Source organism: Trichechus manatus, unplaced genomic scaffold (genome assembly GCF_000243295.1).
Source record: "Trichechus manatus latirostris isolate Lorelei unplaced genomic scaffold, TriManLat1.0 scaffold00261, whole genome shotgun sequence".
NCBI lineage: Eukaryota > Metazoa > Chordata > Mammalia > Sirenia > Trichechidae > Trichechus > Trichechus manatus.
Window position 1 is genome coordinate 1467891 of NW_004444197.1, and position 24544 is coordinate 1492434.

At 43.1% G+C, this 24544-nt stretch overlaps 1 protein-coding gene across 3 annotated transcripts in view; it reads right to left on the reverse strand.

Moving 5' to 3' along the window:
- Positions 1 to 1414: 1414 nt before the first annotated feature.
- The window catches only part of ILRUN (inflammation and lipid regulator with UBA-like and NBR1-like domains), a 135444-nt gene continuing 112314 nt past the window's right edge, over positions 1415 to 24544 (reverse strand). The window contains exons 4-5 of one of the 3 annotated variants that reach the window (XM_023724778.1): positions 16865 to 16968; positions 1415 to 1476 (exon numbers count right to left, since the gene is read on the reverse strand). In XM_023724778.1, coding sequence (XP_023580546.1) covers positions 1441 to 1476; positions 16865 to 16968 — 140 coding nt within the window. In that variant the 3' untranslated portion in view covers positions 1415 to 1440. Of the gene's footprint in view, positions 1477 to 6159; positions 6542 to 16639; positions 16969 to 24544 lie in introns of those variants that run through there. The other 2 variants (XM_004389833.1, XM_023724777.1) reach the window with 2 other exon arrangements.

The following is a 24544-nucleotide window of genomic DNA, read 5'->3' on the forward strand; positions in this document are numbered from 1 at the left end:
AACCAACTAAAGACTCGAGGGAAGGAGGGGATGAGAAGAGGGACTTTGCATATTCTTGTTATCTTTGGCAGACAGCTGTGCTAGCCTGGTTCAAGCTTCCCATGGAGATAGCCACATCTCAACCTGCTGGCGTCTACAGGAAGCCAGTGGGGTCACCTGCACAAATGAGCAGCCAGCCGATCCACCTCTGCTCTGGCTGGGCTGCCCCTCACCCACTACCCTACCAATAATCAACATCCTGCTTAGGGTGGGGACCTTCTCATGTTCATGTAAATGTGGTCTCCAAGATCAAGCAGTCACGGACTGTGGCCCTTCCCCATAGCAAATTCCCCATCTGAGGCTGTATTTTCCTACAGTAACAGCTCAGCCTCCACTAACAGGCTGTGAAAACACCACAAACAACAAGTGGAGGGAAATGCAGGGAAGGGGGTTGTGTGACAACAGAGAAGCACGTGACACCTTCACACTTGCCCGCTGCACAGTCGCTGGTGAATGCACGGGGCGCTCACACGCCCCCCGCCAGAGGCACTGTTACTAGAGCAAATGGGGAGCCACGGTACAAAGAATCCGAACGCTCAGTAAGCATGATGGCATTTCTCTCTGCCAAGAGAAACATGGAAGAAAAGCAATGTGAATTGTTACAAGTATGTGCAGAAGGACACCTCTTGGCCTCAAACTCCCATACCACGCGAAATCTGTCCTCAAGGTTTCCTCTGCTGGCCACACAGGAAGTTTGGTCTTCAGAGAGGTCCTGATGGTAAGAAGCCACAGGGTTGACGAATACAAATGTCCAAGGTGTAAATCAACAGAAGGTTAAAAAGAAGAGGAGGAAAAGGGTGATAACCCATTGGCTGATGTCATTAAAAACAAATGGGGTCAGGGACGTCTTAAGTCATGTGGTACAGCAGATGTACTCCGGCAGCGCTGACCTGCATAGTCCCCAAACATGCCACACTAGCTTTTAGCCTGATCGCTTCCAGAGCAAGCAGCTATTCTATGAAGAGTACATTATCCCTCATTTAAAAGAAAGAAGTGGGGAAAGAGGGAAAAAACATAAATATGTGCTCAAAACTACAACCTCTCTGTAGGCAAAATAATTTTTGTTTAAAAAGATGGCTTTTTTCCCCCATTTTAACTTTCTCTCCCTTCCCAAGTGACCTAATGACTTCTTAGACTGACGCCTAATAAACAAAACCCAAGGTGGCTGCATGGATTTCTTCTTGGTAGCCTCAACACCATTCCTGCGATTCAGCATTCACACATGCATACTGAGTTTACTCAAAACTAGTCTGTTCTGCTTCTTCCTCTTCTTCCGGGTGAGGGGTCAGAGCCAGGGGTCCATGCGGTGTGGTCTGCAATCCAGAGGAACCCCTTGCCCTCCCCCCTCCAAAGTCAAGCCTTCTGTCTTTTGTTAATTTTTCTTCTTGCTGAGACACGCATTTAAGACTGGCCGAAGGGGTAAGGCCCGTGGAGCCCCTGGAAGAGAGTGAAGACAGTCAGTGATGGTAGACACAAGTGCAACTTGACAACCAAACCAAGTGAAAGAAACTATGGTTCCCAGAGAGCCAAACGAAGTCCCATGCACAGACCACATATGAAGGTTGTTCTTGCCATACAAAACCTTGCAGGGGCCAAACATCAGTCCATTTTGAGTTGCTAAGTGTCCTCACTAAATCACGCTATCCAAAGAGATGGGAGTCTAGGGGAGTGACTCCCTACCTTTGAATTTCTAGATCAGCCAGTGCCAGCTTCCTCCACCTAGGTCACAAAGCCTTCCTTCTTGACAACACTGTCTCAACACTGCTGTTAAACATCCTAGTACATCACTTCCTTTGCCTTAACTTCAGATGCAGGCTACTGCTGGCAAATGATCCTTCTAACAACAAAAACAACTGCAGCAGGAACAGCGACTGTCTCCTGAGCACCTCAATACCAGGCATGGTACTAGGAGCTTCACACATACTGGCTTTACTCCATATCTCAACCTGAAAAGCCAGGTGAGTATTATTATGTCTATTTTATTGATGAGAAAAAGAATACGTAGAGGCTAAGAGACTTGTTCAAGGTCACAGAGTTAGTAAGAGGCAGAGCTGAGATTCAAATCCAAGGCTCTCTTCCTCCCCACACTGCCTCCCCTAGGAAACCACATCTCTTCCTTGCCACATGATGGTAAGGTTTATTCCAAATTCCCAAAAAAGGCATCTTTTATGCTGCTTTGTTCGGTGGAAGAGGCTTCATAGTCTCACTTTCCCCCTGTTACACCAAGAAGTGTCAACACCAAAAGCAGCTGCATGAACATGCTGGAGGATGACAGAAGCGTCCACCCATCCTGCCCTCCCCCCTCCTTGCCCCCATCCCCAAGTGTACTTGGAAAGACCCAGTGAATGCCACAACTGGGTAGGGAAGGTGACTGGTGATTAGCCTCTCCAGGGTCCTACACCTAAAACTGACCCAGAGGGACCAAATGGGCGCTGAGAACAGAAGCCTTAGCCATAACCATGACAAATGACCAAAGGGGTTTCCCGAAGCTTGACAACTACGTTAGGAATCCTGAACCTAGGCACAACTCCGGGTAGGGAGGCACAAGAGTGTCTGGTATTATGTTTTTCATTAGCCTGATGGAATGAGGACAATCAGAATTTGATTGCTTAAAAAAAAAAAACGTTTCTTTGAAGAGAAATAAAAATACTTGGTTCCAAGGTTCCCAGTGATTAGAATCCCTTTTCAGTATGACTTTTTTTGTTCACTGCCATCTCCCCAGCACCTAGCATGGTGCCTGGCCCTTAGTAGGTGCTGATATATATTTGTTGAATTAATAACTGAAAGATGACAGATACTTCTCAGACTATTAGTCAGAACCCTACTAAGTCAGAGTAATATCGGCTCTTCCAAAACCAAGTAGGGAAAAAAGTTTTTAAACAGCTGCTTAGGCCTGGCACACAAGTGTCTGGGTCATGCAGTCCCAGGAGAGGCCTGGCTCTCCAAAGGAGGCTTGCTGGAGACACACAGCCCTCAAAGCTCCCTGCAGTGGGACGTAGGGCACACAGAACTGGGAGGAGGAGATCTGGGTTCTGCTCCGGCTTTGTACCAGCTCACCATGTGACCTTGGATAAGGTCCCTTCCTCTCACAGGATCTCAGGCTCATCTATAATACAAGAACCTAGAAAGGATGTTTCCAGATTTCAGGTTCGAGGAGTTGACAAAAAGTGCATGGCTTAGGAGGCTGAAAAACAGTGTTTCAAGGAAAATGCCCTCTGATCAGGCCAGAGGTCAAAAGTGCTAAGAATGGGGAAAGTGAGAGTAAAGTTCCCACCATTATTCCCCCCAGCAGAAAGCAATGAAATCGCTTTTGCATTTTGTTTTCCATATAAAGACTCAAAAGGCCAGAGGTGTCTCTAACTAACTGAAAACCCTGAGGAGATGAACTTGGAGGATGGGCAGGCCAACACAGATGAAGCATCAACTACGTGCCAGGTGCTGCTGTAGCACTTTAACACGCTCTCTTTAATCCTCACAAAGATCCACTGAGACAAGTACAATCTCCAAGCTCAGAGGGATGAGGTAACCTGATCAAGGGCACAGCACTGGTGAGTGGAGGAGCTGCTATTTAATAAAATGCCAAAATGCCCGGAGCCAACCATGCCTCTAGAAAGCAAGCTGAGGCTGCAATCATCAAAGCAGCTACAGCACCCACTCCCTCAACCAAGTGTGGGCTGGGGCAGAAACAGGCTCTCAGGTTTCACAGTACTCGAGGGCCTGGTAGAGGTGGAAATTAAAGAAGCTTAAAACAAGCTGCTCCGACTCAGTTCTTCCCAACTACATTCAATCATCTGGAATGACCCAAGAATAGCAATAAAAATCTTAAGATTTAGAACCAATACAACGCTCAAAGGTCTCTGTGCAGGAAAAAATGCAGAGAAACGAAAACCCGAAAAACAAAGAGTACCTGTTTTCTATAAAATCTTTACCTTTACCATAAGTTTAACTGTTTTCCAGTCCAAAGCTCCACACATTTCACATGGGCCTTTACAAAGCAAGTACTAGGCCTAGTGACTTGCCTGGAATGTTTGGAGAAGGGAGTTCATGACTTTGCCAAGGAGCTGTTGTGCATTCCCATTTTACAGATAAAGAAGTTCTATGCAATTGGCAGAGAGAGGAATAAAGACTTGCGCATTTTCAGATTTCCACTTGCATGCCCCAGCCCTCAGACCATTCAGTGTGGTATTTGACTAGTTCAGATTATGGAGTTATCACTGATTCTCTATTTACTAAGGTTCCTTGCCTTTTGGGAAGAAATATGCTACCTAATTGCTTTTCACCCAGAGAATGGTGTATTGGAGTTGTTGATGTTTAATTGGTACAGAAAGGAGGCTTTGTGTCACAAGCTCTATTTTCCTACCCCCCTTCCCGCCCTCAAATTAACTACCATTACTTCAAGAAAGGGCAAGGCAGCCAATTCTATTTCAAAACCACTTTATGATCTGGACTTCCCATATGCAGGACTATAGGTGTCACAAGCAGATCACAGAACACAGGCAACGCAACACCCAGTCGTAGAGGAAAAGCCTAGTGGAGATTCCAAGAACAGCTTGTCCAGGGTCTCCTGTGGCAGGAGGCCAAGTGGGAAGTGCCTTCCTCACCAGTGGGACAGAGGTATATTCGAAATGGGAGACCCATCCACATTTCAGGTTCCAAGACCCAGTGTAAGGGGTTCTGGTAGCCAATGTCCCCAACCTCAGCCTAAAAGTAGGGTTTGGCAATACACATAATGCTCACTCTCTTCTGGGGCCTAGCAACTTTTTATCTCAGTGAAAAGCAAATGCCAAACATTTTACCTAACCTGGCATCAGTGATATCTCCCCTACAACAGTCATGCCACTACTAATAAGGAAAACAGACCAAGAGATAGATGCATCAGAAGGCAGGCACCACAGAGCCCCGAATTAAACTCTGACTCAAGCAAAAATTGAGGCCACTGGCATGACTGCAAAACCCAGTGAATCTGACGGAGAAGGCCACCACCCTCCTCTAGAAGGAATCAGTTCCCACCACTTGAAGACTAGTAGCAAGGCTGGATTTATCCATGTTAATAAAGGGTTGGATAAACAAATCTGGAAAAGAACCCCTTATCTGACTCCAGGTCTAAGGTCAGTTCCCCAGGGCAAACCCAAATTCTACTGGAACTGGTTTTCAAAGGCTGCATTCTGTGGAGCAGCCTTACATTTGGGAAGGGACAAGAAATCGTTCTTGGTAAAGAGAAAAGAGCCTTCAGGTCCACAGGAGTTGAAGTGGTGCTCATTTCACCTGAGTCTTCCCTAACTGAACTGCTGTTATAGCTGTGAGCACAGGGATCTAACTTCTACTTAGAGACTAGGAAAGCCCTCTTAAAAGCACAGAAGCTCCACATTCACCAGCTAAGATAGAGATTCCTCCCTTACTTGCTGGAGAGGGGGACCAGAACTTCACCTCAAGCCGGCTGAATGATGACAGTAGTTGGATCAGATCCTGAACTGCACTTTCACTATGGCAATAAGAACTACTGCGAGCCAAAATTTGGCTAAATTTTAAGAATACTTTTTTAAAGAGGTCATTTATAGACATAAAAGATAAGCTCAGTCCCACTCATCACACTCTTCTGGAAAGGCAATTTAAGATCTAGTAGTTGTGATCTTATATTCAATGCAAACCTAAAAATAACCAGTTCTCTGATTTTTTTTCCACAAATTTATAGTTGCCCCTGTGAAGTAGCACAGTCACTTGAAGTCAGCAAATGATTTGGTTATCACTGATCTTATCTGAGTGTGAACCTACAATATCCTACAGTTCTTTCTAAAATTACACACAAGTCATAATAATCTTTCCAAAAAGAAGGGGTACTAAACAATTACCACTAAGAGAAAGCAGTAACTGTATGCCAAAGTTTACTAAAAAACAGGAGCCAGTTCTGTTTCAACTAGTATTTTTTTAAAAAGTCAATTCACCAATTTTCAACAGCAGAAAGCACAGTGCACTCAGGAGAGCAGGCTGCCCTTGCATGTGAGTGGATCCTGGAACTGTCAATGATCTGTGCCTTGTGCACTAAAGACTCACCCATCAGTAAAATGAACGAGTGACTGTGGAATACACTGCACTGGTGTGCCAGCTCTCTGGGCTTTTGACCTTCTGGGGGGAAAAAAAAAAAAAAAAAAAAAGCTGAAATTCCTAATGAAACTAAGATGTCTTACTGAGGGCTTTTTGGGTTACTATTTTGCTATATAAAAGCTTGCTGTTTAGATAAACCACCACAACACGGACACTTTCAGATACCTGTCTTTATTTTGCTTTTATTTGTGATTTGATTTAAATAAATAGAAAAGTTCACACAGGTTAATAAAAAGACAGGAGCTTTTGCTTCATGGCTGTGAAATAACATGCTCTCCTCGTGTATACTGATGGCAGCATCAGATAACACCCGAGGGCTCTCCTCCTCCTCCTCATTTCATGGGCCAGTCCAGGTCAGCGCTTCGCCCGCCTAGTGTTCTTTTTGTACCACTTATGTACACTGAATGCAAACACAGAAGAATACAGGGTTTAGTACTAAGTTCTGTCCTGATCCTGTACTGCAAACATGGTGTGGTGCGGTAAGGCCCTGCTCCCAGGGCTGGCCTGGATGGCAAGGACCGGAGACTGATGAAACCTGTTAGTCTCTCATTAACTAGAAATGAAGTCTGTATTGGAGTTAATGAGCAGGGCAATGAAAACTCTCTCAGGAATACTCAAACCAGGGCTCTTCCCTTCAAGGGAGGGCTTGCTGGTGGCACAGCAGGGCCATTTCAGCATAAGGGAACTTGCTGCAGATGCCTGAACACTGGTATTTAAGCCACTTCCATGTGACAGTCCCCCAAAATCCAAAGATGCATTTGATACACTGGCTGAGGACAAGTATGAGAACCAGCCAAGGAAGAGAAAATAAACCTACTTTTATGCATGAGAGCTGATCACAGGGAAGGCTTAGTTCACAAGCCTTCTGGTTGTAGCAAAATTATAGTTAAAAGTTTGACTCAGTTATAAGCATGCTGAACTGATTTTTTGAAACTCTGAAACCATTTTTCATACTTACCTCTGTAACAGTTTTTCTATTGCTCTTCACTTCTACAGTCTTACTGGGGACCTTTCCATCCATCCATCCATCCATCCATCCATCCATCCATCCATCCACCCATCCCTTCAACATTCACCCGTCTTCCTTCCCTCCACTTCCTTTCCTTATCCATCCATCCATCTATTCACCTTCCCTCCCTCTTTCCAGTCTTCCTCCATCATCCATCCTCCCATCCATCCAAAGCTCCCCACACCCAAAGGCAACTCCCAGAGCCTTCACCTATGCCCTTATGAACCAAGAAAATCACCATGAAGAATAAAGTCAAACTCACACATAATTGTGAATAAAAACACATTAGTTAAAGTTCTAAAAGGAGATGCAGGATCCTAGCTGAGTTCAACTCCCCCTTTCAGTAAAGATTTCAGAAAAAGCTATTTGCTATTTGGAATTTTAGCCCCGCAAAGGAGAGAAGCTTATGCAAGTTCCTAGCCACGTAGCCACTGGTGCAAGGAAAGAGACTGATGCACTACAGGAGTTCTGCTGAGGCCAGGGGGAGGCTGCCGGCTTACTTCCTCTCAGAATTTCTATTCAACTAGCTCTGTAAGCTTCTTTCAACTACTCTTCCCTTACATACCTTCACCTCTCCTTTCTTCCATCTCTCTTACAGGCATCACTCCCCAACTGGCTGGCTGATTAAGAATAAATTGTCTCTCTTTGGTCCCTCTTAGTCATATTTGGTTTCATCTTGTCACTGCCCTGCTCAAAAGCATTGTTGACACTGCTTCCTTTCACAATAAATCAGAACTCTCCTTTGCTTGGCTTTCAAAAGTCTTCCTCCAAAATTAACCCCACCTCTTTAAGCATACCTCAGTCACTGCAGCCAGGCTAGCCAGTGTCCATGAACACACGCTGCCTGTGGTTGCTTCTGTGCCTTCCTGCATGTGGTTCCTCTTCCCTCCAATTCAGTTTGAATCCATCATCCACCATGGTATCATTTTCCTGGCTATTCCTTCCTACAAACCCTTATGATCAGTTAAAAGTCAACTGGAACTCAATATATCTCATCTTCACTGAGCTCTCTTTCTTTCCTATGAGCTAGTCCCATCTATATAATCAGTAAATTCTTTGAAGACAGGGATTAGCACAAGCTGAGCACCCAGGAAGCCTCACTCATGGTTGCTAATACGAAAGCAACCTCTGGGTAAAGCAGTTTTAATTGACCCTTGGGCAGTGCAATCACAGGAAAAAGCCTAAAAGCCTCTAGTTTTCGCAGGGAACATCTACAGCTTTGGAAAGGGTTTCACTTTAAGTAGAACTCTAAGGAAGCCCGGAGCCCTAGTGGCACAGTGGTTAAGAGCTACAGCTACTAACCAAAAGGCTGGCAGTTCAAATCCACCAGTCGCTCCTTTGAAACTCTATGGGGCAGTTCTACCCTGTCCTATAGGGTTGCTATGACGGCAACGGGTTTTGTCGTTCTGTTTTTTTTTTTTTTTTTGTAAGGAAGCCCACATTTTACCCCTGAGAAACAAGTAATTTGAAACCTGAGTTCCGCCATCTATGCCAGGAGACAGATTCTCACACTTCTGAATTATACTTATCTGTTTAAACAGGTCATTTCACTAGTCATATCTTATTTGGAAACTTTCATCAGAAATTAAAATGTTACATTTAGAGTGTAGGGAAGAGAATGTGTCCTTACATCCAAAACAAAATATGCTGGTAATCATGGGAACACTTGCTCCATTTTAGCAACAAGACTGCCCAGCATCAGAGCAGCCTAAGACAATGCTCAGAACCCCAAAGCAAATAAAGTGGAACAAGACAGCTCTGAAGCTGTTGAGGTACAAAAGGGAGAGTTCTTAGAGATAACTTTTTATTCTCAGTCAGATAGTAATGCTACAAACAATAAAAGACATTTTCTAGGGCCCACAGTCTTGGCTTAATTTATTTTAAAAATGCACACAGGACCCATGCCAGTGCAAACACTAGCAAGGCTGGTAAAACTTTACTGGCTCTTCTGGGTTTCCAAAAAAGAATCATCTTAATATCATCAAACCCAGAGACTCCTGGCAAACCCCTTCTAGTACAGAATGTGCTGATCTGTGAACTGGGGCAGGTTCCTTGGTCGCTATGCTTCTTCCTCCTTGGCCACAAATTCCTTTGCAGCTCCCAAAGATGACCAAGGAGGTCTCTACAACCTGATGCTAAGTGTATAAACTACCTTTAAAGAACAGCCAACAAACTTTGCTTCCGCTAGCAAACAGTAGCCTAGAAGAACATTAGACTCAAACTGGGTCCCTGGGTTCCAGCTCATGGTCCATCCCCAATTTGCTGTGTGAATGTCAAGAGGTCATTTAACTTCTCTGTTATTCTGTAGAATGAGGATTAAAACTACAAAAGTCACAAGTGTGTTGGAAATTAAGAATAAGAACAGGTGCAGTAAGGGTGCTTTGGGAAGTCTGAAGTGGTTTATGTGCTAGTATTAAGTAGTATTAAGCTTGGTCCTTGGACCTCTTGTCTATTTATACCACTGGTTCTCAAGTGGGGGCAATTATGCCCTGACAGGACATTTGACAGTGTCTGGGAGACATTCTGAGTTGTTGCAACAGAAGTGAGGCAGTGCTACTGACATCTAGTGGGCAGAGCCCAGGGATGCTGTTAAGCTTCCCACGACAAAGAACTATCTGGCTCCAAATGTCAATAGTTTCAAGGCTGAGAACCCTGCTCTATACAGTTGTAGTCTCACAGCATAGATGTCATCCATGTGACATGACTCCTAAATTATATCTCTACCCAGACTTCTCTCCCAAATCCTGTATCCAACCTGGATATGCAACAGCTTATTTGACACTTCCATTTGCATGTTTACAGAAATCCTCCCTCCGTCTCCCTTCCCTTCCAATCTACTAGGGTTCTTTCAACCTTACCTGTGCAGCCACCAGCCTGGTTCAAACTACTCTCTTCCCCTTCCCCTGGTGGTCCCTGCTTCTACACTTGCTGGAATTCTCCATGCGAGAGCCAGAGCCATCCTTTTACAACATTAAGTCAGACCACATCACCCCTCGGCTCAAAATCCTTTAATGGTACCTTTTTCTCTCAGAGCAAAAGTCCAACGCTTTATGAGGACCCATACAGCCCTTCACGATCTGGTTTCCACCCTGACTTCATCTCCTTCTACTCACCCTCCCTCCCTCTGCTCCAGGCACTGGCCTCCTCGCTGTTTCTTGAACATACCAGGCAAATATCCACCTCAGGGCTTGCACTGGCTGTCCCTCTGCCCAAAATAGTCTTTTTCCAGATAGCCTTTGCAGAAACAAAACCTGACTTTAAAGAGACTTTAAAGTATGCTCTAGTTCTAAGTTCAAAGAGAGCTTTAAAATATATATTTTTTTAAAAATCTGCATCTTTTGGCCACAATCAACGGATGTAGACAGGTTTTGTGGCTTCAAGAGGTATAGCTGTTGCTGTCACAAGAAAAGGAGCCCTGGTTGTGCAGTGGTTAAGTGGACGGCTGCTAACCAAAAGGTTGGCAGTTGGAACCCACTAGCCACTCCTCAGGAGGAAGATGTGGCAGTCTGCTTCTGTAAAGATTATAGCCTAGGAAACCATATAGGGCAGTTCCACTCTGTCCTACAGAGTCGTTATGAGTAGGAATCTACTTCACGGCAATGGGTTTAGTTTTTGGTTTTTTTTTTTTGGTCACAAGAATGAGTTAATGGAGATTTCGATGCTAAAAAATATCTAAACCCAAGCGACCAGAAGTTTCTGGGAAAATCTTTCCCTTTTCTGGAGGCTAAGAGGAAGGCCGATTTCTGTAACTTCAGTAGTAGTCTGGGGGAGATGGGGTTAGTAGCAGAGAAGTCACACATTTATTTGGTCAGTAATTGGCTTGATCCAAATTTGAAATGTAGCAGTATACTAGAAGGCGTGCACTTCCTAGCCCACAGCTGTTAGCTCAGCTAATAAAAACATGTACTTGAACACTATTTCTAATTGTGAAGTGATGTAGTGCAATGTTAAAAAAGCAGGCTCAGGAGTCATATTGCTTTTGTGCACATCCTGGTTTTACCCCTTTCTAGCTGTGTGACCTCGGGAAAGTCATTTAACCTGTGTACTTCAAGTCTCAGCAACTGTAAAGTAAGGTTGGTAACAGTACCTATAACATGCGTTGTGTGGATTCAAGAAGGGAATATTTGTCGAACACTGAGCCTGTTGTCTCTGAGGAACAAGAACTGGGGTTGAGAGGCAGGGAGGTGGACTGGTGCTTTTTTGTAATAAGTTTGTAGAACTACTTGGTGCCTTAAACTACATACATTGATCATTTTAATAATAAAAAATTTAAAAAGTCCCCAGCACAGTGCCTGGCACAAAGTTCACAGCTCTGATTATTGTACTTTCATTGGTCTCTGCCTGAAAGTAGTGTACTTTTGCTACTAGAGGAGAACACAAGCTGGATCAAATATCAAGTGATACACGTGATTTCCTTCCACCTTCTCTCTGAGCCATCCTTAAACCTTTCATGGAAAGGGTCTGCATCTGAGAAGGAAGGGAGACTGACGTTTCGTGGCAGTGGGAAGGTTACACTGGTGCCCTCTAATGCCTCATAACTATTAGCCCGCCTCAGGACATGAGCCACCTGCCTTCTGGTCCGATTCAGTGTCCTCGGAACTGGGAAAATGTCGGGCCCAATTCCACTAAGCAGCCCCAAACACCTTATTATTATGTTAAACTTACTGGCCACTTCAAAGTAGGCTAAGATCTACAAGCCATTACATCTTCAGGTTTGCCATTTCCAAACCTCCCTGCATCCCCTACTGCAATTTCTAAATCCTCATCTGAACAAAGAGAAGAAACTCTTCTACCCCTTGGTCGACACAGGTAGCAACACGTTAGAAGAGTTGCTGTCTGATGTAATAAAAGCAGATTGACTCCTGATCTAGCTCCAGATCTCAAACACACTAAAGGGGGGCAGTCAGAGAGTGTGTGGAAGGGGAGCAGGTGGGAGTGTAGGCAGGCAAGGCAGATGGCACTCGGCAGTGGCTGACGCTGGCGGAACGAGCTGAACCTCCCCACAAAGATAATGACAAGTTTCTCCTTCTGAACCAGCACTTGGCGGAAGTAATAACAGTGGCTCAGCCTGTAATCCAGTAAAGGAGGAGTATTATATGACATACACCAGCCTCAAATATTTTTTTAAAAATAAGAACACAAAATAAGAGCCATAGTCCAAGTAGCAAAATAAATGAGTCTGTGATCCTTCCGCAGCTCCCTGTGTAAACTAGTACTCCTTTGGAGAAAGGAAGTGAAAGCAATTGGCTGTCCTGAAGAACAGCCTTTTGATTTCTGCCAGCCACACTTATTTCTAGCTGTCCTGGATCAGACCAGGCTTATTATTCTATAAGGACTTCTTTAGAAACCATCTATTGCTTAGAAAACATATATTCCAAAACTGGCAAATGGGAAAAAGAACTATTTAATTTTAATAGGACTTTTTTCCCCCTCCTTCCACACTCTGTAAATTGTTCTTCACTACTCTCACACTGTCCAAATAAAAGCTACCGTGGCTTCCAGAGATGAGTCAGAGGGCTAGAATTCATGGCAAGATTAGCCTTGAGTCAACAGAGTGAGCACCTATCCTATTGTGACTATGCTTGCTTCAAAGGCTCTTGAGCTAATCACATAAAAAGGGTTCATTAAAACAGCTCCTGAACTTCACCAGTATTTGGTCTGACTGTTCACTTGGGACAGGTCAGCCACAATTGAGCTGAAAATGAGGCCAACTGACTTCTAACAAAAGCAAGTAGCCAGATTTATGAATCTTTGGAGGTCAGCATATACCTACTTTTGTGACTCCCTTTGACAGCTCTCACACAGGGAGGGGCCAAGGCTCTGGGTTGTGGGATACAGTGAGGGTAGGCATTCCCACCCAGAGCTTCCCCCCAGGCCTGGAGCGCTGAGCCTAGAGAGTTTACGACTATTCAAGAGCAGCTAGGGAGGGGCTCCAGGGCTAGCCAGTTCCTGGCACTGACAGATGTGCCTTTATGTTGACACATCCACCCAGCCCTCATAGACCAGGTGCGTGAAGCAATCTTTTCATTCCATCCTACCAACCTTAGCGAGTTAAACTGTAACTGTGGCGGCAACAGGAAACTGTACTTGCCTACTAAAACTGTGGTCATGGGCTTCCCAAGAGCATCATGTTCTTTCCCAGCCTTGATGACAGGCAGGGAAATTTTTTTAGAATAAATCTAGTCTATTGCCAACTTAGTGATCCCTGACATCAGCGCATCGGGTACCCCTCCTATCATCCAATAAAGATGTACCTGGGGTGAACTGAAAACACTGTCCCCACTCCAGATTCTCTTCCTTTCCACTCATTCATAACTAAAAGGGACTACTTATTATAAATACCACCTGGGTTTGTGTACCCTGAAAGGCTACAAAACAGTTTTATTTTTATCACCCAAGTAGTCACCACTTTAAAGACTCAGCAAACAGGGAAGCTCTTCAAAAAGAGGATGCCACAGGAAATCCTCAGTTTACATTACTGCCACTTATCTTATTGCCACTTTGCCTCTTTCACACCTTGATGATATTGGTCATCAATTTAGTTCATGCTTTCCCTTAACTCTCAAATCAGCCTCCAGGCCAACAGGAGGATCTAAGAAAAGCCCACCAGGTTCACCTACCAGGAAATATCTTTTACTAATGTGGCACCTGAATTTGAAATTCCAGCTCTGCCTCTCACTAGCTGTGTGATATGGACACATTTCCTAGCCCCTCAGAGCTTTCGTCTCCTTATCTAAAACTGAGATGACACATGTAAAATACTTGCCAGCATGCCTAGCACCTATTAAGAGTTAAAAAAACAACTCTGGTATATACCTGATCTCATCATTTTGTCTAGTACGCTTCAGAACCTCAAGCATGCCTGTTTTAAAAAATAAATAAATGATATATTCTCTAGCCAAATAAAAATGTTTAGGATTATCTCCGCTTTTAAGTCTTACCTTTAACAAAGATTTAAGATAGATGTCTATTCGTATCCATTTAAATATAGCTCCAATTCTTTTTCAAGCCATTTGTAATGTTTTCATCCCTATTTCCCACAGGAACACAGTGCAACCAAGTGAACCAATCTCCCGTGTCCTTTGCCCATATCTGCTGCCTATAAATCCCTTAGTCATTCTGCCCTCAACACTTACTGTTGTCCAACCACTGTCCTTCCTCTCTGTCCATCTTTCCAAATCTCATCCATTCTTTGAAAAGCCCTTTCCAACAACTCCATCTCTGCTTTCTTGAATGCTTACTGCACCCCCAGCCACAAATCATAACATTTTCACTGTGTTGTTCTCTACTGATTAACTTCGTACTTCATTTTGACGGAATTTCTAATTGCTTTAAGCATGTTTCATCTCCCCTACTGGACTGTAATCTCCTAGTGGGAAAGGATCATATCTTTTATTCCTCTTGAGTCTCCTACTGTACAATGTACATTGCTCTGAACAGGGCACAGATATGTTAAATACTTACTGATGACTGGCTACACTCTACTCCCTTCCTAAAGAGCCTTAAGAGGTGGCGCTGACTCAACTTTACCCAGAAATGCTTCCAGAGAACTTGATGGATGCTCAAATAAGTGTTTTCTGAATCAGATTCTGTTTCAATTAAGAAAAAAGGAGGCCTCCAGTTTCTCTTTGGGATCTAAGTTTTACATTCTCAATGCACTGTAAGCCAACAGTCTTTAAACACTACTTCTGAATGATCCTAGAGTCCATGAAAAAGTCAGCTGACATACCATAAGTCTACCAACTTCAAGAAATATCTCAAAAGCCTCACCATAAGCCAGCCCTTCCAAAACAAGCAGCACGTGGTAGGAACTCAATTTAGCTGTCAGAGGATGCTGACCCCACCCCACATCACAACACACGTGGTTAAAAAGTATCAGTCCCTAAAGGAGAGTAAAACAACTAACCAGTCCATAACTCAGAGAGATAAGTCAGCGCCTGGCCAGGAACACCATCCTTCTCTTAAGACTACAGTGATGGCTGAGTCAGGAAGCTCAGAGTTGGGTGAAGGGAATTCCATTATAGAAACCACTGGAACAACTGGTTTTCCCAACTCTCATCTTCTCATTAAACTCAACTGCCTCAAGTCTGCGTTCTAACAGGAAGCATGCTTAGCCTAGGGCCTAGCTCACTTACCACCTAGAACAGTTATACTCTGGAGGGTTACATTTAAGAGAGAAAAAACTAGAGAAATAAGAGCCTAAAGAAAAATATTTTTATTGGAGTGTTAGTATGTTAAAAGTCTTTCCTCAAAAACAGGCAATTTACTGCCTTGACAATTCTCTTGTATTCTATAAAATTAACACAACCCCGTAAAATCCTTTATAATGATCATCCAATCAACTAATCAATTCTTTACTAGACTACTACTGAATGAAGTCTTTCTTACTAGACCGTGTGGAGAAAGAGGACTCACATCACCAGGTTTCTTAATTTGCCTCTTGAGCTAGACCACATATAAACCACTGGTAAGAAAAACACCATTCTTAACAACAGAGCAACTTGCCCTCAAATAAACATCAACTTTATTTTTAAAATTTGGAGGGTGAATGCCAACATGAAGCAAGAAAGCAAGGGCAGACTTAACAGTTTATGCGATTACGGGCCTAAAGCTGCAGCATGATTAGTCAGAGAAGGCGGCACGGGGACGCTCACAGGACCGCACCACATGAACCACCTACAACAAGGGCACTCGGCATCAGGGCTTTATTCAACCAACAAAAGCAACAACCAGGAACCCTCATCACCTGAGAGTGTGCAAGACACTGTTTTATCAAGCCAGCACAGAAACAGATCAAGAAGGTAAACACCTAAGAACAGTGTCTCACAACAATCAGAATATTTAAAGTCATGGTTAACTAAACAAACAATTCTCTCATTTATTCCCCATATGTAAAAAGTCAAAATATCACTTGAGCCACTCTAGGTTGTGAGTGAGGAGGCTGATGGGCCTTAACAGGCTGAAAAGACATCAGCAGGAAGACATGCTAGCCAGGTAAACGAAGTTAACAGCTCTATAATAATATTTAGGATCAATAATTGAGCTTGTCTTTTTTCTCAAAAAAAAAAAAAATCCTCACCCGAAACAAACAAAAAACAAAGTAGGAACAAATTCTAAGGGTGTATTGTTGTTGCTCTAAGTTTAGTATACATTTACACTGGAAACATGGCTGGTGATACTTTGACTTTCTTTTTTTAAACGCTAAAGGTAAGGAGGAACTTTGTTCTTTCAACCCCAGATCAGAGCAAAGAGACAGGAGTAAATTATAAATGTGAATGAAGCAACATCTACAGGACATGAAGATTTGGGGGAGGGGGGAGGGGAGAAGGGGTAGGTTTTCATATTGTTGCTGTTGGTAGGAGAGATAGGCAGTCTTAAAGAACCTCCTCTGAGGTGTGGCATTCTAGGTTTCTAGATTTGCCATGAAGGGGTATTACAAATCCCAAGGCCCACCACCTACCCCTTCTCCTCTTCTCCGAGGGCACCTACCTTACTGTAAGTCACTACTGATAAGTTGTTTGAGTGACTGCTGGGGGATAGATTTACAGAGTTCTGTGAGAGTCTATTCTGATCTTGCTCGGTTTGGTCAGGAGCAGGAGCCCATGTGTTTTTGCTGATCGAGTCGAACCCGGAACCCCCAGGGTCTTTTAGGTTGTTTTCATCTGATTGTCGGTTCTTTTGGGGAGAGGCAAACGGGTTGAAGTTTCCTTCTACCTTGCGGTGTGGCTGTGTGTTGAACTCCGTTTCAAAAGATGACAGCTGCTGCGTTACTCCTAAAAGTCCACCCACCTCCACACTGAGAATCACCCAGATGACATCTGAAACAGAAAGGCAACTCATGTCAATGCCAGGCATGCCTTCAAGGCTCAAGGCAGCTGCCACAGAGAATACCAAACATTATCCAAACCTTTGAAAGAAATGTTCTTCCACATGCTAGTTTTAAATGGTTGCTGCTAAAGCAGTCCAGTACATTTGCAACGCATGCATTTCCGCGTTTTTTGGTAATGTCAGTGGAGGTCTGCAGTGAGAGTTATGAAACTCTACATGTAAAAAGCTTACCAGTTGATTCTAATGCACAGCCATATTTGGAAATCATTACTCCAGAGAACAACTGATCAATACACAGAAACCTAAAAGCTATTAGTCCCAGAATTACCAGCTTTTTTGACTTTTGCATTATTTTGCATGTGTTTAACTCAGAAAACTCAGGGCAGGCATAATTTTTGAGTGAAAAAATGCTCATAATTACTAGAATTACAATTTACAAGCCCCCCTCCCCACTTTTTCGGCAATTTAGAGTGACCATATATTGTCCAAACTAGGACAATTGAGAGTAAAAGAGGTAGCTATTAATGGTTACACCAGCAAAAGAGGTGTAAACCAGGATTAACTCAGGCAAACTAGGACATCTATCACTCTGGCTATTGTCATCATCCATGGGATCAAAATATACCAAGAATTTAGTATGCTTCAGACTTTCTAAAGTAATCCAATTTAACATAACTTTTTTTTTTTTTTTAATCATATAAAGAAACCCTACTACCTGTCTACACTGAAAACAGAAGTGACTTTTTTTTAAAAGATGCACCACAGGACTTCTGGTCATAATTCAGTTCCAGCATTCCTCAACTGTCAAAGCTAACAGTTCAAATGGAAGAATAAAGAAAGAAGCAGTTTCCTTTGATGATCAGCACCTCACTACAGAGAACAGTGGCATCTACTTTCCTGCTGGAAGGTTTTCAAAGAGCAAGGTACAGAAAGGCCAAGGAGTTTTTAAGTGTATGAACCCGGCTGAAAACAAATATGGTGAAAAATTCCTCAGGCTCCAAAATAACTGTTGAAAGGCTGACAGGAAAAGGCAAATAAATCTCACCAGTTAGCTACCTGGAAGTATAGAAAAACACACTTGGGCTGCATTTATTCTAAATTCTTAAGTTGGGTTCTGTACCTGAAGAAGGGGATCTGAGTGTATCATATAACCATAAAAATCAATTTCAGTTTAGTTTTCTTGAAGTTGTATTAAGCGGTTATAGTCAAACAGCTATGAGCCAGAACCTTGTAAGCAGAGATGCAGTGACATCTGCTGTTCACTTCTGGAGTCAGCAACTCCTTTTACCTCTAAGAGGAGGTAAAGCCATTAGCATGACTCATGGAATGGTTACCCATTCCAGACACACTTATCATTAAAGATCACATGTAAACAAGTACCAGAGAAGTTCAACCGGTTTATTTTAACACTGTAAGCCAGGACATGCAGCATGCCACTTAATTTAGAAATCTGGGACAGCGCCAGGAGTGGTGGTCAGGACTTGAGCTCGAGGCTCGAAGTCAATCACATAAACCAATTCCTATATGATGTGGGCCTTAAAGAACAACCCAATGGCAGGCAGCTTGAGGGAGATCATCCCATGCTCTCCTATCCTAGCTTTCCAACTAAAGGCAGCCTCTCACTGTTCATTTTACCCAAATAGATATGCCTTGCTTAAAGTACATTTATTCTACTTCTTGTCTTCCACCCATCTGTTTTCCAAAATCCTTTTGTTAAGTACATGATATGCTTAGCGTACTCAGCTACAGGTCATATGCTTCATTCTCTTAGCTCAGGAAAATAAATGCTTATGAGAAAGGACAGTCTTCTGAAAGCTGTTATCAGTAAATGAGACTAATGGCATCCCCCCTACCCCTTTGAAAACTAAAGCTTCTTTTAACATAACTCACTGGGTCTTATCATACTTACTTTTAAGCTACCTTACTCTCATCACTTTGGCTACTGCTCTGTACTGTTCACAGATTCTACCCAACAGCTATAAAAGGAAGATCATTTAAGAAGCCATTGATTTATAAACACTAACAATATACACCCCAGTACCGTTCCTTCGAAGTCCTTACCAGGATGAATCATTATGAACAGCAAAGTGTGCCTTCTACATGCTACAATCTTAGCCATCTTGGTACTCCCTCTAGACCTCACGTTTCTGAATGTGTTCACCCCCTGCATAGTGTGTGTATGTATTTTTCAATCACACAAATAAAAAGAATGATAACGATGGGACTAGTAAGCTTGTTTCAGAGAGGTGGACCATTCCTAATTCTTGCCCAGACAGGCTTGGGTACTAAGAACAAACTGCAAGCCAGATATTTTACCATCTGTGATGATAAAACCGCAGCTGGATGGAATCTTAAGGGGCATCTAATGCAATTGCTTCACTCTCTGGATAAAGGATCTAAGCCCTAGAGGTATAAGTGATGGACTCAAGGTCAGACTTCAAGTTTGAAACAGACCTAGACGATGACAGAGAACTCCCAGCTCTTTGTATGGCTTATTAAACTCAAACCTATTTCTCCCCAACAGAGAACTTAGGACCAAGTACTCAGGGAATTAAGGCTATGGTTAAGTCAGTCCCATTTCCCAGGCCATAGTATCTTTACCCACAGACATATGATCTTTGGCACCAATAACAAGAAAGTGCCAAAAGGAAGTTTCAGACAAGTAGCCAATATATAGAATGAAGTGCCAAGCTCACACAGTCAGGACTTAGTAAGCAAATGGAGAACCGGCCTTTAGAATGTCTGGCCTTAAGGTGATTTGTTAACAAGTGCCTGAGCCAGAACTTTGGTGCTAGAAGGTACTGTGAATATTTCATTCAACTCGTCCCTTTTACAGATGACAAAAACTTACTATTAAAGTATTAACTTTCTTTTGTAGATATGTATAAGAAATTACTAAAGAAAGAAAGTGATCTTTATATTTCTTAAGATTAGACTATTAGGGAGAGCAAAAAGAAAATATTTCACTTGGGACCCAAGTACATAATCTTTTTATTTTTTATTCAAGAAAGTAGGTTTTATTAAAACAGTTTTTTTTCCCTCATTCAAAAATTTATACACTGTGACACTGGTTGCAACCCCTGCATTGTGTCAGCATTCTCCCCCTTTCCATCTTGGGTTCCCCATGTCCACTCGTCCAGTTTTCCTGTCCCTTTCTGCCTTCTTGTCTTTGTTTTTGGGCAGGTATTGCCCATTTGGTCTCATGTACATGATTGAACTAAGAAGCATGTTCCTCATGTGTATTATTGTTTGTTTTATATGGGTCTGTCTAATCTTTGGCTGGAAGGTGGACTTTGGGAGTGGCTTCAGTTCTCAGTTAGCAGGGTGTCCAGGGGCCATAGTCTCAAGGGTTCCTCCAGTCAAGTACATAATCTTAACAAAACCATACTGGCATACAAAGACATCTCAGATTCTGTAAGAATGTTAAAAAAAAAAAAAAACGACATGTATCACGGATCAAATCACATCATAATAAGCATAAACAAGTATTCGCAATTTGTCTACTAATGTAGAATTGCTAAAAATCAGTACAATATTCCAGGTGTTAAATTTATTTCTCATGGGAGTATGGGTTAACAATTCTGAAACTGCTGTACATGAATACCTGGGATGGATAAATAAATGAGAGACTACCAAACCAAACCCATTGCCAACGAGTTGATTCCGACTCATAGTGACCCTACAGGACAGAGAACTGCCCCACAGGGTTTCCAAGGAGTGGCTGATGGATTCGAACTGTCAGCCTTTTGGTTAGCAGCTGAGCTCTTCACCACTGAACCACAGCCAAGGTTTCTCATTGTCAGAGAAGAAAATTAGAGACAAGCAAAAAAGGAAGGCTAGAATGAAACCTGTGGTATTGGATTAAAGTCATTCAGACATCAGTATGAACTCATATTTACCTTAACATACATTGAGATGAAGAAATAGTGAAACAATTATAGATGTATGCATTCAAGGGTTAGTATACATACATACGTTACTGAGCTTTGTCTGCTGAGAGGGCCTAGGAGTAGTAACACCCTAGTAGCAATGAGCACACTCAGTGGCCTATCACACTTTCTAAACATCATTTCCAATAAAAAGAACCAGGGTTCCTTGAAGAAATAGCTGATTCTACGACTGGGGCAGGGAAAATACAAGACGAGCCAGGAGCATTTTATACTATCAAAGTAAGGAAGTGCTCAAAAACAAAAGGATAGGGGCATGTGAAGGGACACAGAAGCCAACATGAAAGAGGACATACGGTCAAAGCTGGAACAGAGCAAAAAAATAACACAGTATTGGATTATAACCCAAAGAATAAAATAAGTATACAAGACTCCACAGTGATAAAAAATAAATGACTAAATAAATGGTAGAGAAGAGACAAACTTCCTCACAGAAAAATTCCAAATCATATATGTAGATATTCCCCCTTTCAGGAGGTGGAGTTTAATTCCACACTCCCTCTACCCATCCACTGGCTGTGAGGGTGGCCTGGATTTAGTGATTTGCCTCCAAAGAATGGAGTAATGAAAGCGAAAAACAGTAACTTTATAGTGGAGAAGCCTGGCAAACATGCTACTTAACCAAGTGATCAAGGTTAAAATCACCAGTGATGTTACGTGACTATCAGGTATCCCCCAACAGGGCACTTCGCCTCTGTGGTATTCTTCTCGAAACCCATAACATCAGTCTAGTCATGAGAAAAATATCAGACAAACTCAGACTGAGGGACATTTTACAGGATATTTGCCAGTATTCCTTAAGACTCATGAAAACCAAGAAAAGATTAAGAAATTGTCACAGGTCATTTCTTAGGTAGACATGACAACTAAATGTAATACGATACCCTAAGACTTGATTCTGGAATAGAAAGAGGTCATTAGTGGAAAAACTGGTGAAATCCAAATAACGTCTAGAGTTTAGCTAACAGTAATGCACCAATGTTGATGCTTTAGTTTTAAAAGTGTACCATGGTTATGTAAGATGTTAACAACGGGGAAACTGGGTATATGGGAACTCTTATTATAATCCTTACAATCTTTTGGTAAGTCTACAATTATTCCAAAATAAAGTCTATTAAAAGAAAAAAAGAAATCAGTATAGTATTAGAAAACTGTATTTTCAGACATTAAGAGGCAACGGTACAAAAAAGCAGATGCAGACCACTCTAAAGTAGTGAACTGACTAGCAAAAGAGTGTGCTTCGATCCAGTAAGCGGTAGAACAAGATTAGCAGGGCAAGGAGGAGGGGACCATCACATGCTCAAGTTCTTCAGAGACTTCAAAAAGACCACCTTATCAATTGGGTACACAGGTCAGGTCTGTCTGAAGGGAGATAATCTTTTTTCCAGAGCAACCTCTTCTAAGCAGAGCAGAAGGGGTCAGTTAACAGTCTTAAAACTGGGAGAACAGCAACGGCTATAAAACTGAACCATCATCATACTGATGTGAATGTTAGGGTAAGACTACCTGACTAAGCCCAGAGCCTGCCTCAGGCCAGCAAAAGATGCAAAGAGAAGCCACTTAAATCAGGCAACAAACTGTTGCCATCAATACATTCCACTTGGCTCTGGGCTTCTCAAGAAGAAATGCCAGAGGACTTGGGAAACCACACTTCCAAAAACCTAGTTTACAAGGACACCTCAAAGTAGCTGGAGCTGTGGCTAGGACTGAAATCTTGCAGGCATCTATCTGATCTCTAGAGCAATCACCTTAGGCTTGTGCAGTGCAATGGGTTTCTCTTATATATGGCCTTTCTGGCCTTGGGTTTACAATTCTGCCAAAAATGGATGGGCTGCAACCTGCCCTGTGATTGGTCTATTTTATGCACCTTGCAAGGATTGGTCAGTTTACTATGCAAATAGGGTGTGTAAAACCACCCAATAGGATTAAGTAACTATGCAGGGATTGGTCGGTTTGTAGTCCTCCTGGGAGGGCCATGCCTTGAAACTGGTAAGGAGCTTACTTTTATAAGCAACCAACCCAATAGAGGTAGACAGGCACTGGGAGAGAAAGGAAACCTCCTAAAGAGCTGTAATACAGGTCAAGAGCTGTAACACTGAAGATGGTGCGAGACAGTGGCAGCAGTACAAATGGCCAAGAATCATGGGACCAGCAAATGCTGTGGTGGTGCTTGCTGGCCCATGGAGAGAGCTGAATGTCTTAGGGCAGGATTGCTGGCAGAGCAACGTACCTCCAGGCACTTGTTGGTGGAACCAAAAAAGCTGTAACACTTGCCTGAGCAGGGCAGAGGCCTGGGAAGGCCTGGCAGCAGAGGCAATGCCCAGTGAGGTACAATGGTTGAGAGAAGGGTCTGCTGGCAGGCACAGCTGAAAGAAGGGCCTGCTTGTGGGCACAACCAAGAGAAGGGCCTACTGGCAGGCATGGCCAAAAAGCAGCTGAGAGCTGTCTTGGTTGGAAGCTATCCTGACTGACAAACTGCATCCTGTCTTCTGAGTTGTATACTGTTACTTTCAAGTTGATCCTGATCCTGAGTTGTAGCCTGTTATTTTCCTAATAAACAACATAACCGTCAAGTATGGTCTGTGAGTTCTATGGGGCCACTGCAAAGAATTCTTGAACCCAGCAGAGAAGTACAGAGTGCTGTGGGAGGGCTGGCTGGTGTCAGAAATGGTGAAGAATTCGGAGAGTGAACGTATGCCTGATCTTGACCTCACAGGAGCCAGCTCTGTGCTGTTCCTGGTTCTTCTTATCCCTTGGGAATCTAGACAAGATCAGAAACCAGTACAAAGCTTGTCCCTGGAGTTGTGAGACAAGAATGCCATGGAGTCAGGAGGCACAGCCTGACTTTAGTTGGCATATACATGGAAAATTACTGTGGAGGCCACCACCAGATTTGGAGATTATGGATTCAAATCCTTCTTGAAGATCACCATCTTCAAAACACAAAAGGAACATGGTCTGGCTTGGTAAACAGGCTCCAATCAGCTGTCAGGCTACAAGCTGTGGGCTCATGTTTCATCTCAGTAGGAAAGCTAGGTATACACTGCCTAGCTTCAGTGAGAGAGACTTAAGAGAGTTTGAGCAATGGTAGTCTAGTGGGCTGAAACATGACCATCAGTAAGTGGTGCAAAAGTCAGTACTATGAGCATCTACATGTCAATCTCTTCGAACTACTGAAGCACATATCTGTGTGCAAAAGAAGGCACTTCCCCGGCAAAAGGACGCTTTGGTAGAAGCACCATGCTGTCCCTCCACAGCAAAGATCCGGAAAACTAAGCCAAACAGAGAAAACAACAATCCTGAAACCCTAAAACATCAAATGAAGAGATAAAGAACTCAGCCAAGCACCTAATGGAGTGAGAAAACTGACAGAGAACGGAGAGAGAGGAGAGATTCATGCAGAGGTCCCCTACCAGCTAACGCAGCACGGATCCACCATCTTGGACTCCTATCAGAGACCAGCAAACAGGGGATACAAGAAAGCAGCTTCATGGAGCTTCCAGAAGGAGACAAAACAACCGGTAATTTGCGAAATATGCTTTCCCACTGCCCACCCTTCTTCACCCCCACTCGGCCTCCTCTGCTTCCCGTGGCCACAATCTCTTGACCGGGAAACACC